The sequence below is a fragment of the Takifugu rubripes genome, chromosome 19 (assembly GCF_901000725.2).
Source record: "Takifugu rubripes chromosome 19, fTakRub1.2, whole genome shotgun sequence".
NCBI classification, from domain to species: domain Eukaryota; kingdom Metazoa; phylum Chordata; class Actinopteri; order Tetraodontiformes; family Tetraodontidae; genus Takifugu; species Takifugu rubripes.
In genome coordinates this window covers 11,605,118-11,621,182 of record NC_042303.1, presented here as the reverse complement: position 1 = coordinate 11,621,182, position 16,065 = coordinate 11,605,118, and the positions used below count along the sequence as shown (strand labels likewise).

Below are 16,065 nucleotides of genomic sequence, written 5' to 3'. Positions count from 1 at the left end.
TAACACACACACGCACGCACGCACACGCACACACACACACACACACACACACACTCACACTCACACACACTCGCTCAGAATCCCACACAGAAGACAAGAAATGCACACACTGGATGGAACCCTTAACACGCATATTTTAGCTCTGCGTTGGAAAAATCCCATTAATGGCACTCTCCTACGTATGAGTGGGCACATAACACCACTCCACCCTATTCTTAAAAACAGTGGGATACGCATTTGGCCGCGACTGATGTGTTTTGGTGGGTTTTTTTTCTTTTTTTCTCACCCTCCGTCTGTTTGAAGATCTGGTTAGAACATTGTTCAGAGTTTACATCCTCTTGTGTTGACTGCTGTGTGAGTATGTTTTATCCAGGTGTGTGTGTGCGTGCGTCTGTGTGTGTGTGTGTGTGTGTGTGTGTGCGTGCATCCAGGGGTCAAAGCCGGAGCACAGCGGCAGCATAGCTTAACTCAGCTACCACGAGTAGTCTGTGTATTCGCAGTGTGAGCCCAACACCCCAGCAGCTTGGAGACAGACATTAAGATGAAATAAAGTGGAAAAACCAGCACATTTTCAAAATAGCTGCAGGAAGTCATGTTGTGTGAGTCGACTGAGTGAATCAGATTTTATCAGAAATGCTTTACATGACTTTGCCTGAACTCTGTGGTCCTATATGCCAGTGTTACACATATAAGCAGGTAAAGTTAGAGATGCCTGAATTTAGGTGGTTACTATATTTATTGCTGTGTCCTGACATCTGATTGGCCGGGAGGCACGAGCCGACTCTGCCATTAAAGCACTCGAGAAGAGTTCTATAAGCACGATGCGGTCTAGTGTTACACTGTCTTCAATATTTATAGCAACGTATTGATATGTCGCAGATTTTTAAAGAAACGTTATTCCCCACCACGTGTAAAATACATGTGTGTGTTGCGTTCAAGCTTGCTTATAAAGTGCAGGTCAAAGTTTAAAAGAAAGGTCACATTTTTATAAAAATAAATTACAGTTTCATTGGTGTACTTTGCAACAAATATCAACATGGTTATAACATATAGGGACAGTATTAGAATACACTTTACTATATTTGACAGATATTTGTGATATTCTTGCTTAGACTTTCTTAAAGGAACCTCCTCTAGCATTAGCAACAGCATGGTATGTACAGGGCATTACCCACAAGTTGTTCTTTTTTTTTTGGCTGCAAATCTTCACTAATGTACCGGTAGGTAAATTGGGGAGATGGTGGGTACAAATGAGAACAAAGGATTTTTTCTAAACATTTGGCCTGTAGTGAACAAAGATGAAGTCCTAATAAACAAGTGTTTGTGTTTAACAAGACCGAGAGAGACTCACTTTGGCTTCTAAATGTTCCTTTTATTTGCGTGTTCCTCTTCCTGCCGGTGGAGGTCGCAGCCGCAGCAGCCGCAGCCGCGCTCGGACTGGAACACATGGACGCGTCCGAGCGCAGCCACATGACAAAGCTACGGCGCGTCTGGGAAGCAGGAGAGGGGCACGGAGCGTTTCTGTCGGAGTGAAACCGTCGACAGGAACGACTGTGTGTCGATACGACCTCCCGCCCCTGACCTCGCCGAGGAAGAAGTTCAAGCGTCGCTTTACTTTTGCGTTTTCTGCGGGCATCGAGTCGGGAAGAAGCTTCCCGACGCCTCTGCACCTTCTCTGAAAGACAACTTTAGGGATGTGATAGCAGAGCATCACAGAAACCCGGTACTGAAGTAGCCCCTGACGGGTGTGAGGAGCGAAAACGAGCGCATCGTCTTCTTCTCCTTGCTCTTGTTTTACTTTTCGCTCCCTTAGAGAGAGAGAGGGAGAGAGAGAGAGACCGAGTGTGTGTGAGAGAGAGAGGGAGAGAGAGTCGCTGGAGCTACGCTTTCATGCCGTCAGTCTTGCGGACTCTGAGATGGACGTCAGATTTTATCCAGCTCCTCCTGCAAGCGTGGGTTCATGTACGTTACCGACTGACTCCGGTTTGGACTATTACCACCCAAACAAGGTAAGAATTTTCTCTACTTTATTAGCGCGTCACATGTGCAGATTCTGAAGATGTATGGGTTGCACATGAGCCCGCACACACACAGGATGATCCGCTGGGGAGACCAGCGGTGACAAGTGCTCGACTTTCGCTTCCGTCGGGAGGAATTAAGTTGATCTGTCGATTGAACTTTGTTGCGTCGCTGCTGGTGCACCTGCTCCAGGGTTTGGTGGGATTTGACAGCGTGATGCTCGGAGAGTAAAACTAAACCGGTCCAGAGCGCAGCACTTTCTCCTGGAATTACTCACCAGATCCCCATCTTTGTGCGCAAATTTGTGCGTTTCGAGACGGAGAAATCCACACGGAGAGCAGAACTGCCCCGAGTTTTGATCCATCCTGGCCGCTCTGAACGCGGAAATACGCCACTATCCCACATGTGTACGCGCAAACATCAGGATTGCATCTACCGGTATATGTTGGAGCTCTTTGTGATGCTCCATTTCACAAAACTCGCAAATGAACCACAAAACTGCCAATTCAAACCTCCGTCAGCGTTCTCCGGCATATATGCAACGGCGTTCCCGTAAATCATTGAAGAATCCCAAAGAAACGATTTAGAAACATTTAGTTTAATATTTAATAAGGAAAACTTTGCATTCAGCTTTGGCAAAAAAAAGATTACGCGGCGCACTTGCCGGAGCCCCTTTGTGTGTGCGTAAATTGTTGTGCGTACTGTTGTAGAACCAACCCCGAAAACCATCAGTGTTAAGGAAACAACCACAAAGTCAATAATCTTGGTGTCAAATATTGTTACATCAGGTTGTGCAATCCTGACCTTTTCAGTGGGTCACATTTGTTCGCCGTGTTTCTTTTAGTGATTTGGAAAGAAAAAAAAAACCGTCACATTTTTAAAATGATAACCGTCAAGATAGAAAAAGCCCTATTGATTATTAGCATTAGTATCATTATTGCCATGATTATTATTGTCATCATGCAACCGAGGTAAAACTAAACAGATTGTTTGGATTTAAATGAAGCATATGCAGCCATTCAGATGCGTTTGCTTGCCTTTGCACCTGGAGTGAGGCCAGCAGATCATTTTCTGATGACAAAGTGAAACAGTACAGCACAGGACAATATTTGAGTTGTTAATCCCTCCTGCTCACACTCACACTCACCTGTATGTATACATGACGCTCCCACGCTCTCCTGCAGAGGGTGGATTCACACATTCTCTCTCGCTTCTTCAGTTCTTGCTGTAACACCCTTCAAAGAAACCCCGATTTAAATGAATTTCCCTGTAAAGTGCAATCATGTACATCAGTCCACATCTAAAAGGGGATGTTGATGATCTCTGGTGATCGTAATTGCCATCACAGAAGTAACAACTGTGAGTCAGATGCAAACCAAAGCCTCAGCGTTGCTGCACCCATCTGTTGAATAAGGACCAAGCCTCTGCTGACATTTTTAATGGCACTTTCTCTTCATGGCAGCATTCTTTTTTAAATTCACTCTGTGCCAACCACAAATAGGAGCTTTTAAATCATTTCCCCCCTTTTTAAAGGTATGTTGTGGGGCTATTTAATCACAATGTAAAGGTTTTAGGCAGGAACTTTACACAAATTCAGGATCCCTTCCTGGTCCAGTGGTGGAAACTTAAGCTTTGTTGGAATAATGGGGTGTGTGGATCACATGACCTGTATTTGCTCTGTTTTCATAATGAAAGGGTTAATAATTGAGCAATTGTAAAGGCAGTGAAAGCTGAAACTGGCTTGTGCTGATTGGCCACATTCAGCGGCTTGAGCGATTGGTGATTGATTGATTGATGGGTTGATCGAGGAGCGGATGACACTGACAGGATGAGTCACTACCTTGGATCTGTGTCTACACTTGACCTTTGAAAGCAGACAATGGTCCACATCTCAAATGTTATGAGCAAAAATGCAACCCCCCCCCATAATCGGCACCGTTAAGGTCGACACAAAAAACCCAACGGTGTGTAAATTCCTCCACCGGGAAAGGGAAAAAAAAGTCAATTTGTATTCGGCTGTAACCCCCACAGCTCCGTTGCTCTTCTCAACTCCGTCCAGCCTGCATTGTCCTGCGCTTGCACAATCACCGTGAGTCATCTTTACTTTTCACCCAAGATTTCTCCTAATCTTTTTGAAGCCTCCCTGTATCTTTCCTGGCTGAGTGGGAGGCTTGTTTGTTCAGCGCACACTCAGCTGTGTACACCAGCGCTGAAGGCCACTTCTTTGCAAATGCCTGTTTTAGCAGGAGACTATTTGTCAAATGCATTATGACTTGTGCGTGCCCCAGGGCAAAATCACTCTGCTGAAATGAAGTTGGATAGATTACTGTAGCTGTTCCACTTTCTCCACATCCCTCTTCCCTCTAACAGCACGGTGCCCGAGAGAGAGGCTCTTGTGTAATTATACCGTAGTTATAGTGCAGGTTTATAATCCAGTGGTTAGCAGATGTTATTCTTTACATGGCTGCGGTCCAGTTCCAAGCAACTGTACGTTATTTATATACGTAGAAGCCTTTTTAATGCACTCGCTGCAGAGCAAACGCTCCATGCAGTGCTATTACAGGAGCTGTAACCAGAGCAAACCACTGCTGTTTTTGTATGTAGGAGGCTTGTTTAACACTATAACCCTTACTTCTCTAGTATATTAATTCAGGTGTTATCACATACTCTGCTGTGCCAAAGCTGTGTTAAAGCCTGTATCCTCAGACATGTGCAACAACAAGCTGCCGTCCACCCAAGAGCAACGAGGCCGGCTTTTGCAGAGTGGTCTATTCCTCTTCCACCACCATCCGAATCGCCACATTAGTCATGGTGTGCTTCAAAGTACACGCCAAAAAAAAGGGAAAAAATCACCGTCCATGCTGAATTCTCAGTGTGTTTGATTTCTCTTTGCTCCTTTCAAGCATGGCTGCAGTGGATGCAGGGGAAGAAGGAGTTATTCCGGCAGCATCTTATTCTGCACAGAGAAAAGTTAATTACATGGAGGCATTCTCGGGCGGACAGCGCAGACTCGGGCTTTTTCATTGTGCCCATTCATAACATTCCGCTGACTGGCCAGTCCAAGTTGCAGTATCCCAACTTTTCTCAACGGGGAAATGTTAACCCATGCCTGGCTACGACCCCGTTCCAGTGAAGTTGGGGGGGAACATAGTCTTTAGAGAGGAATGCTAATGTTTCCTCAGGAAGCTAGCAAGAGTGAACTAAATAAACATTTGGATGAGTCTTATTCGGACCATCTCTAACTAGTGATTTTTTTTTCTTTTTTTCCCTTCCCTTCCCTGTCCCTTTGTCTCTCAGTTACCTTCCCAGCAGCAATGTCAAAAGGTTACCGAGGGAAGCAGGATCAGCCGGGACTGATTGTGTCTTTGTTTATGATAAGTGGCTACAGCGTTACTTGAGGATTAGATTCTGTAGTGAGAAGAATACAGGAGGACCCTTTTTTCTAATCAGATCATCCCTGGCAAGTTCTGGGTAGAAACAAGGCCGACTTATTTAAATTCATGTTAAACAGACGCACATAGGACAACTAGAGACCCACTAATTTTATATGTCTGCGCATCCTGCTATCATAACGAAAGATGCTTTGGAAAGATTGATTTGATTGGTTTCTGTAAGGTAATATCCATTTAAAATGATCTTGTAACTGTTATAGGAATGATAAGAATGTGCACAGTTAATAGCTACTGACAGGCAAGTGAACATGATGTTAGTGTTTTTAGAGGTTATTCTTATTTTTGTATCCTCTCGAATGTGACTAGATGCAGCCAGCTAAGGCTAACATATGCTAGAGTTATGTCTGATGATAAATACATTATTTAAACAGTATTCTTGCCCCTTCCAGAAGCTTCCACTCTTCTCTGCACCTGTACCAGGACAGACCACCCCCCACCTATTCTTCTTTGTTGTGTTGCCCTAATCTTGCTTGAACTGTCGCTCCCAGGGCTCAACACTGCCCCCTGCTGTTATTGACGGTATTGCAACATTTAGGATGCATCTGGAAGCTTTGTGGAACAAGAAACCTTTACCAAAAGAAGACAGGAGCTTTCTTTGAAGTAAAATATGCAAATTATTCCCTGCAAAGTTGCAAATATTGGAATAGACATGACCCTGCTGTCCATATGCAAACGTACCAATTCTCTTTGGTACACTAATGTCCAAAGCAGCAATTTAGCACCTTTAACTTAATTTTTAATATGTGAGGTGAGAAAGCCTGATTCAGACTGTCCCTGTGCTGATTTCTGTAGGCTACTTCATAATCTACACCAGACATGAGTCACAGCTACTAGAGAAGTTAAGAGGGTCGTAAGTCATGAATAGATGGAAATAGATAGTATAGCTTACACCGCCTGGTTAGCTACTTAATCACCTTCTACAGTAGGCCCATAGAAACGGGCTATTTATAGCCACCATTGATTGTGTTCGTTTCCAGGAATTTAGTCTTGACATAGCTTTATGTCAAGTGTCCTTTTGTCACAAGCTGCTGCTGTCCAAATCGCTCGCATGCTGCCATCACGCATCAGCCAGAAGTTTGGTTTTCTTAAGGAAATCAGGACAGCAGGTTCTCAGGCCTGCTGATAAAACCGTAACAGGCGTCTCAAGATGTCAGGAAAATTCCAGTTTTGACACTGATGGAGAAGTGCGGCGACTCTGGCCCTGGCCTGACTCGTGGCCCTCATTAAACCGCATTAACCCTAATTATCGTCACCGGCCCTAAACTCAAAGGCTGCAGTCCTGCTGCCCTCACCCATGCTCCACCTCCCCCCCGGACCTGTGTGAAGGAGTTCAGTGTGTCAAGAGGCTTCAAACTGTCCTCACCCCGCGAGGTCGCTGGTTCCTCAGAAGCCCACTCTGTCCATGTGTCCGTCTGTCTGTCTGGGTGGTCTTGCTGCCAGGGTTTGGGTGGCGTGTGAAGAAGAAAAAGAGCCGAAATGGAGGGAGATTTCTTTCTTACCCGGGATGATTTTTCACTCTGCCACTGAGCCTCTAATGTCAGTCCGATGACACGGCAGCCAGAGTCAGCCTTGCCACCAGATGTGTTCAGGTCCAGGCGTTTATTGTTTCAGTGCATTTGGTGCGGCTTCAACTCGAACTGCGTAAAACACTGATTGATGGATTTCACAAATGAAGGCGTGGGTGGAAGAAAAACAAAGAAAGATTTCTATTAACCCCTTCTCTGATTTATCCTCTGCTCCATCTGCTCGGCATTAGTTTATTAATGAGTTACAGCAGCACTGAGAGGTTGTGTTTAGCTTTTGCAATGAGCCTTTACAGGAAACACAGCAGCATTGCAAAAAACCCCAAAAAAACCAACCAAAAAACAAACCAATATTAACCGTGCAAGCTTGTCTGGGCTGAACGTCCCTCTAGAAGAGTGTTTCTGTTTTAAAAATAAAACCGGAGTGTTTCGGTTCTCCTAAGAGATTCTGGTCTGATTTTTAAGCAAGATTGCAGCGATTTCTTTCGGTGCGGACCTCAGCTACGCGTCTGCAAGGCATATTTATATATATATATTTGCTATTTAATCATTCAGCTTCAGATCTTCGGCACGACAAATCGAACGCATTTTTCTGTCATAATTCCGCTCGACAAGAAAGCTGATCTTCATTAGGATAATTGCCTTATTTCATGGCAAAACAAACAGCCCACGCAGTGATTGTTCTCGACGCCCGAGATCATGAGCGCAATTATTGGCCTTGGCAGATTTGTTTAAAGCAGCCGTTGCTCCATAAATTAACCTAATCATCGTACAAGAACACCATATCGAAATTTGACGTACTCACAGACGGAGCTGATCATCTCTGACTTTCACCCCCCCCCCCCCCCGCTCCACGAAGGTCCCCCCGGTTCATCTGGCAATTTGTTTTTCATTTCATCTGTGGCTGAGCGCTATATTACAACCTGTGTTTTGGTATGATCGTGATCTGTGGACCGCCGTGAGACTCTTGTTTAGCCTCGGAGCAGGAAATGAAACACCAAGGAGATAGGGTGGCGGTGTGGGAGAGTTTTTTTAGCCAACCTGACAGGTCACGGAGAAGTTTGAGATTCACCCGGTGTGGCCCAAGAGCAGCGGCGAACTTTCCCAGTTCCGAGTCACACGGATTCTTTTCTGCATGTTCTGCATTCAGATATTATTAAACATCATCTTTCTGACTGTGTCCCAGGCCGTGGGTGGAGGAAATGAGCTGTCCAAATCTACTGTCATTGGTGTTTATAGGGTGATTGATGATATGAGAGCGTGCAAAACAAAACCAGACTTCTGAGACTCTTTTTCGCAAAGTACCTTCTCCACTGTTTCTGCAGGAATGAGAATAAACATGGAAATGCAACTTCAGGTGGCGAATTAAGCTCAGAGTTAACAGTTACCGTAGGAACTACCGGTGAGATGTACATTGGTTAGCCAGACTCCACATGGAACACCAACACTCGACCTCTCCGGACTAACGAAGAGTGAATTCACCGCAGGGACTTATAGGCCGTGCTTGATGGATACGCTACAGGAAGGCACCACTACAGTACAATTGGCAAATTTATCTTCTGGAAACAATGGCGCACAAATTGGATTGTCAAGATATGTAGGTGCCAACTGGCCATCCAAATCCAGCCAGAAGACTGTTAACTAAACTGCTGGTTTAGTTTGTTTGTATAACTTGTTAAGTTGTCTCTTTGTCTCCCTCTGGTGGCTGAGTGTAGCAGTGAAATAAGGCCCTCCTCCAACTTAAGGCTCCACTTTATGCTGCTGTCACACCAGAACCTGGTAGAACAGTCCTACAGATACAGCAGACAGGAACAAGATGTAAAGTTCAGATGTATTCGATTTGAAAGTTTTAGATCCACAAAAAGCATGGAATTTGTTCAGGTTATTAGTGAGCGTGATGAATGTATGAAACAGCAATAAACACAATGTCCACGCGGCAGAGGAATGCAGCTGTGGGCTGTATTAGGAGAGGTTAGCGATTCCTGAGGCATGTCCTCTGCAAACTGAGCTGGAGTCGGCCTGTTCGGGCCCACACTGCCTGGGTTACCGTGCAAACACTTTCTCACAGGTGCAAATGCGCCTTCTCCTGACGTCACCGAGAGTCAAGCGTACCGACGGCATAAACACACGTGTGTGAACGCTCAGACCACAGAGTTGCTGTTGTCTTCTTGCGGCCACTGCTGCAGGGATTAATGTATGAGCATCCGACCAAATGTGTTTGTGTCGGCTTTTAAAGACGCACAATCAGCGTGGCGGGGACGTTCCCTTCGCCAAGACGCAGCGAATGTGAGTTTATAAAATGAAATGAGGATTAAATCTTACCAACGGTTCAGGTTTGGTTACTCTGGACGAGTCGGGTCTCTGAGGATTCGTCCTCTCCCGAGCGTTGGGTCTCCTCGGCCAAATGTGTGTTTGTGTGTGCGTGTGTGTTTTCCGACTCCTATGAGGTTGCCGGTGTGTGTTGGTCGCTGCTATTTGACTGACATTGTGGCGTCTGTAATGAAAGCTTCACAACTTAAAGCTTTAGTTTGGGGATCAGGTAAGAATTAAGGTTAGGGGCCGTATAAAGGAGAAGCAGGAAGTCAGCATCAAGATCCTTGAAGTATACGGTAGGCACGCAACATGTGTGTGTGTGTGTGTGTGTGTGTGTGTGAGAGAGAGAGAGAGAGAGAGAAGTGGGGAGGGGGCCCTCTCCACAGCGTTCCCCCAGGCCTTCGTTTGCCTCAGTCTAGTAAACCACCTCTGGCAGTTTTAGGCTTTGTTCATGATATTTTCAGTGGAGCTTTATCTCACCCTCCAGGAACTCCCTCCGCCGTCCGTTGATAGTTTCTGGGAACCCTTCATTTACAGCGACGACCCCGAGATAACGGCAACAATTAAAAACACTTAATCTCGCTGCACTCCTGATGTGTTGTGACATCGCTCCTCTTCCCCCCCCCCCCCCCCCTTTTTCTCTTTGAAACATTCCGCGAATGCTCTTCTCTCTGGGAACTTTTATACTACAGTTGCAGTAAAATGTTTAACGGTGCTCCTTATATTGATTAAAGCAGTTTCAGGTCAGAGCTGCAGGCCTCAGCATGTTGATTGGCCCGTGAGGTGCAGCTGCAGCCGAAGGCCATCTGACCCCGCCGCTCTCGAGTCACCGTACAGAAAGTAGTCGGAAATTGTTGCATGAAAATATTCAAGGTGTCACATAAAAGCACGCTAACCCCTCGTGACATTTGCCTGCCTTCCAGCCGCGCCTACTCGAGACGCTCGCACCGTATTGGTTTTGTTTTCCTCTTTTGTGTTGCAGTTTTTCTTGCGCTCGCTGCGGTTTGCTGTGCACGTTTTATATTCGAACCACTTCCACACAGCTCGAGTCCTCGCTTGAAACCCATCTTCTCAAGCTCGCAGTGTCTTTGCTTCCCGATGAGAGCTGAGATGTTTATCAGAGTCAAATCAGAAGCAGAAAAAGATCTTTTTTGGTCGGGATTATTGGCGCACTTTTAAACTGCACTTTTACTGAAGCGCCCCTCTGCTGTGCCATTTTAAATAGGAAATAATTAATAGATTGTTAATAACTGTGCACAGCTCGCAGGTAGAATCCTCAGTTACTGCTGAATATCATCATTTTATTTGAAATTGATTGTTCTATAAAAGCTAAACCAGGTGCAGGAATCAGAAATATTACATTCAGAGCTGCTATCATATCTTATTCTGATGCTTGTAATTCCATCATTACTGTAACAATCCTCGCTGCTCGTCTCTCCTTTCGGTTCGGCCTCTTTCTGCTGATGGGGGAAGATTTCATTTGCTCAGAGAAAGTCAGGCCGGCTGTGGAAGTTTCAGAAACACAACACTGGGCTGGTTGCTATGTGGAGATTGCACCCATTTGGAATGTAATTAAAGTGGTTTGGCTGCTTGCCAGCGGGGGGAAAAACACATTCCATTTTTTTCCCCCCTCCCCTCATCGCAAATGAAAATGTATAGCGTGTTTGCCTGAAAAATACCTGGAGGGAAGAGCAGGCTGTTGAATATTTGTAATACAGCGTGCACCGTGCAGTTGAAATGAGTTTTGAGATGAGTTATCCATTGTGGTTTCCCCTCTGACATTTCAAAGGTATGCAGCTTTTGAACCGTAGGTTTACTGTAATCTGCTTTTTTCCCCCCTCTTCTTTCTTTTTATTGATGTGTGGTTTAGTTATAAACTGTAAATTGGTGTTGCCTTCATTTCACTGCCTCTGTGATATCAGGAACCACAAGACAATGGCAGAGAGGGGGGGTGGGGGGACTTTGTAATAATGACTTACGAGGCCCTGCGACGTACTTCACTGGAACGTGACAGAATTGAAGCGAGACCACCCAGAACTCTAAAAATAGCTTTTCACCATTGTCTGGATATGTTGCTCACATACATGCTGCTCTAGTTTTTACATTGAGGTTTTCAAAATCCTAAACCGCTAAAGCTTGAGCTGAATATATTGTGAACACCTAAACATATATCATCTGTGACATCTATACATATGCTTAAGCCATACCTTTTTCTTTTTTAAGGTTTAAATTAGAGAACCAGCTCTTTCTAGTCAAACGTGTCCAGTACTCTCTGAACGGATGTGTTATGACTTTGAAACACTCCGCCGGCGAGTGTTTCTCGGTGCCATAGTGAAGCTCCAGGGCCGTCTTTCTGATGCACGCAGCCTCTGCTAGCTTCATCATTTGTCTGTTTTGGGTGGGTGGGGGGGATTATGTTTTAAGACCAAATAATGCTATTTTTTTTCTTTGCAGCGTTTTAAAGAAATCACACGTGCTTATCAGAAATAATCTGTAATCTGCTTTTTTTCCTTTAGCTCAATGTGATTCAGCGTTTGCGGCTGGTTTTCGGTTTTGCAAATTGATCGACTTCTTTTTCAAAAGAAGAAAAGCGAATAAAATAACCTCTCCGGATTTGTCTGAAGAGGACTTCCAGGGTTGTGTTCACTTATTTTTGGGGTTGGTTGTTTTTCTTTTCATTTTGCATTTTTAAGAGTCAAATAATATCAGCTATTTCCGACGCCAGCAGTCACTGCAGCGTGAAAACGCCCTAACAATTGTATTATGAGAGAAATGGGGGATAGAAGGGAAGTGGAATGAGCAGATATTAAGTCAGAGCTGTGGCTTGTTGTGTTTGCTGTGAAGTGGTGAAAAAAAAGCGCCCCGACCCTCTGCTCCCTCTGATGCACAGCGCCCTGATCTGCAAATGGATCGAGCTGCCCAGTCGAGCTGTTCTTACAAAATCAGCCTGGCATGGCGTTATAATAGCTTTTCCTTGTACGTGTCCTGTCAAATCAACTTAGCCTCTCCGCGGGCTATTTTAGTGTGAGCTGCACAGTTGAGACAGAAAACTACAAAATCCTGAGCGTCCTCAGGGAACACATTTTCACCTTTTGGGCCTAAACGATGCCGCTGCGTAATGACGGTTTGAGGAAGCAGACGATGAATTTAGATCTATTAAGTGAGGGAGGTGCTGATGAGCTCATTAGAAAGGCCGACCGATTCATCGCTAATTAGCGATTAAGTTAGCGCGTCTGCTTACGCTGCACAGTTTTAATTTCCAGGCTTAATCCAACATGCATATGTTGGACAGAGGCTGCTAAGTGAATCAAAAAGCTCGGTCTCCTCAATGGAGCGGCAGATCTACTGCAAACAGACACGCGCCGGGATACCTCCAGGCTGCACGTCGCGTGCCAGATTTGTATTCAAATGCCTGTTAAGCATATGTTCACATCCGAGTAAAGACATTTCCCTAATTGCCTCGCCAAATGCGATAAGGTGTGAGTAAATATGTGGAGATGGAGGACTCGGCTTAGGGATGCAACGCAGTGTCGAAGGTGTGGCGAGCAGTTCTGCCCGCTTACACCGCACGTTAGCATGAAGGCCCGTGCTGAGGCAAGGTCCTGTTGGGCCGACCCGGCTGTCCTGTTGGGCCGACCCGGCTGTCCTGTTGTGCAGCGCGGGTGTCACCGATTGCACCCTCGCCGAGGCGATGAAGCAAAAACTATCTAAGAAAACAAGGCCTCTATGATCGCGCCCCCTCTGTTCTCAAAGAGGCTTCGCGTGAGGTGTTGGCAGTTTAAAGAAAAGGTGATGCCTTTGTTGGTACAATATTAAAAGACCTGCATCTATTTTTAAATGGTAAGTGACGAAAGCACTTGGTTCCCAGTTTGATCACAGCCGTCCAGCCTTGTTTATCACTCTGAAAGCGCGGCATCTCCTGGAAAGTAATTGGCTGAAATGCACAAGTCAGGGTTTGACCTTTCAGCTGCTCCCGTATTAAAATCTCCTGAAAACCTCTCTGCGTTTCTCCTTGCTCTGAACAGCTCTTTGTCAGGACTTGGAACATTAGCATTCATTCGCAGTCGCGCTCGCATCGCACTTGGGTGCTGCGTGCGTTTACGACGCCCCTTTACAGTTTTAAGGTTGCTCGTTTGGCGTATTTGGCAGCTGCCGCCTCCTCCTGAGCAACAAAGCGTGAGGCGTAAGTAGGTCTCATGTCCGACAACGAGGTGACAAACGAGCTAATTTGGGATTAAGAGTTAATAACCCAGAGAGGTGAGACACTGAGCCCCTCTCAGTGCCAACGTCTGCAAGGAGATTTCGTCGCTCTGTGCAGCCCTCTTTCACATCTTCCGCCTCTAAACCTCCTTTTGTTCTATCTCTCTCTCTCTCTCTCTCTCTCTCTCTCTCTCTCTCTCTCTCTCTCTCTCTCTCTCTCTCTCTCTCTCTCTCTCTCTCTCTCTCTCTCTCTCTCTCTCTCTCTCTCTCTCTCTCTCTCTCTCTCTCTCTCTCTCTGGCTGAGCCTGCATTAGCTTTGCAGGGCGACTGAGTGGCTTGGATGACGTGCTCAGATGCTCCGTCCACTGCAGATTTATTGAGTTATCAACGTAATGTTCTGTGATTAAAAATGCATTTTCTCTAGTAACTGACAGGTGAGCTTGCAGCATGTTTTCCAGAAGCTGATTTAATTACGGCCAAAACAAAACAATTACCTCGCAGGACTGAATGAGTGTCAAATAAAGTAAAATGATTGTAGGTTTTGGAGATTGCAGATCTGAAGTTTGTTTGTTTTTTTCTCTTAATAATTACCATAGAGCATAAAATGCCAGGAATACACCTGCATGCAGATGCTTTTCAATCCTTATTGAAGTAAGCCACTCAATATGTGGAGCTGGTTTTACATTTAAAAGCATGGATTTCACAACACGGAAGAAAGAAAATTCCCTTTCCAATATTGTTATGAATTGTACCCCCCCCTCCCACACACACACACACACACACACACACACACACTCCCCCATCTCTATTCTGAATAATTTCCTCAGCCCTGGGGGATTTCACTGCACCCTCCTTGGCTCATTCCCCGCTCTCATTATGAATCCAAGCATTTGTTTATACAAAGCTCGACCCTGCGGCTCCGTTGGACAGGTCTGGTTGTCTCGGACCGCCGTGGCGTACCGGCGGTGGCGTCTTTTCCGCTGTGAACGGTCGTTTCCTATGGTTCTTCCTTTGACCGATGAGTCCTGATCATGTGACCTTTGAATGCGTTCTGAGCAACAATCTCGGCCAGATAAGGAGGAAACACCCGCCGCCCCCAGGGCCACGCCTCCCCTACACATCTTATATGGGCTCCCCACCCCCGTTATTACAGCTCCCCGGGGCCTCCCGAGACAGTGGCAGCATGCACGTGTCATGGAATGCAACATATATGTGTCTCGTGTGCAGGGGTGTCGCTAGAAGGAGATGACTTCAGGGAAAATCCCTCGTAGTTTAAGTGAAACACAGAGTTTTCTTTTCTTCTATCCAAAAAGTCGACCGAAACTTTCCCCAGCACCTACTGAAAAATGCAAAATTTGTGTTGAATGAAAACATGCAAGGATGCACGAGAAAGATCTGGCCGGTTTATTATTATTGGATTGATTTCTACTCTTATGTTGAACAACAATAGCTTTTTAGTTATTTAAGAAGCCTACACATTCCAGTGCAGTAGGTGGCGCTATAAGTGTTGAGCAAAGACAGGAAGGAAGCGGTGGGGTGCTGAGAAGCAAAGGTGCCAGAACACCACCAATGTACCTTTGAGCAAGGTACCAAACTCCCAAAACCTGACATAGGGCCCTGCCCGGCCTCCAGCTGCCTTAGACCCAAAAGGGGTTTAGCAGAGAGAAAAAAGGCCTCCAGCACAGGTGAAGAGAGTAGTATTTTATAAATGAACTAGGAATTAGTCTGGCGTTTGGTGTCTGGCTTTAACAAATGTGTCCGGCTAGTAATTTACTGTGACCAGCACATCACGAGCATCAGCAGCTAATTAGCATTTATTGTCATCTGCCACCGGAAGCAGGTGAATTCTTTAATATTCCAAATAGGCCGCGACAGCAGAATGAGCAATTTTTCACCGCAAATGATTCATCCCGTGCGATGACGACGTCTTTGTCTCGGCTCGGTCTTCTGCTCCGCGTCCGGGAGGGAGGCAGCCGGAGATATTTTTGGGATGGTTGCCTGCCCGTGTCAGCTGTTTCTGCTGCTGAAAGGTGTTTGCCGATTGATGCCTCTCATTTATGTTCCATCACGTTTGTCGAGCGTGGTGCAAAACAATTAACCCCCACTTTTGTGGACGGCATCAGGGAGCCACATTCACGGGTCTGGGATTCTCATTGCATCTACACAGCCGCGGACCAGCTAGTGACTGTTTGCATGGAAAGCTGGCGTCTGGGTGAATCTGATTGGATTAAAGTTCCAAAATGGCTTGTTTTGAAGCTAATTTCGACACACATACGTACATCCCAAACATATGATGCTAAATGGTGACATTTGCAAGGAGGAGAAATGCAAATAAAAGAGGAAAAGCAGCATCAGGGAGAGAACGTGGGCCGGACTGCAGCTGAGTGATTTTTGATTTATGGTCTGATTACTGTCTTTGCATTCTGCTCAAGACTCCGCAGTATTTGCCGCGCGTCAGGTGACGCAACCTTGCACATGCACAAATACGCATTTAGGGGGAGATAAAATGGAGAATAGCCTTTTTAGTTCAGCTCAACCGTCTCCCCCTCTGGCAGCTT

At 45.7% G+C, this 16,065-nt stretch overlaps 1 protein-coding gene across 5 annotated transcripts in view; it reads left to right on the top strand.

Moving 5' to 3' along the window:
* The first annotated feature begins 1,062 nt into the window (after positions 1–1,062).
* The window catches only part of tox2 (TOX high mobility group box family member 2), a 74,362-nt gene continuing 59,359 nt past the window's right edge, over positions 1,063–16,065 (top strand). For 2 of the 5 annotated variants that reach the window (XM_003973448.3, XM_011614044.2), the window contains exon 1: positions 1,077–2,009. In XM_003973448.3, coding sequence (XP_003973497.2) covers positions 1,917–2,009 — 93 coding nt within the window. In that variant the 5' untranslated portion in view covers positions 1,077–1,916. Of the gene's footprint in view, positions 2,010–16,065 lie in introns of all 5 variants that reach the window. The other 3 variants (XM_029826411.1, XM_029826410.1, XM_011614045.2) reach the window with 3 other exon arrangements.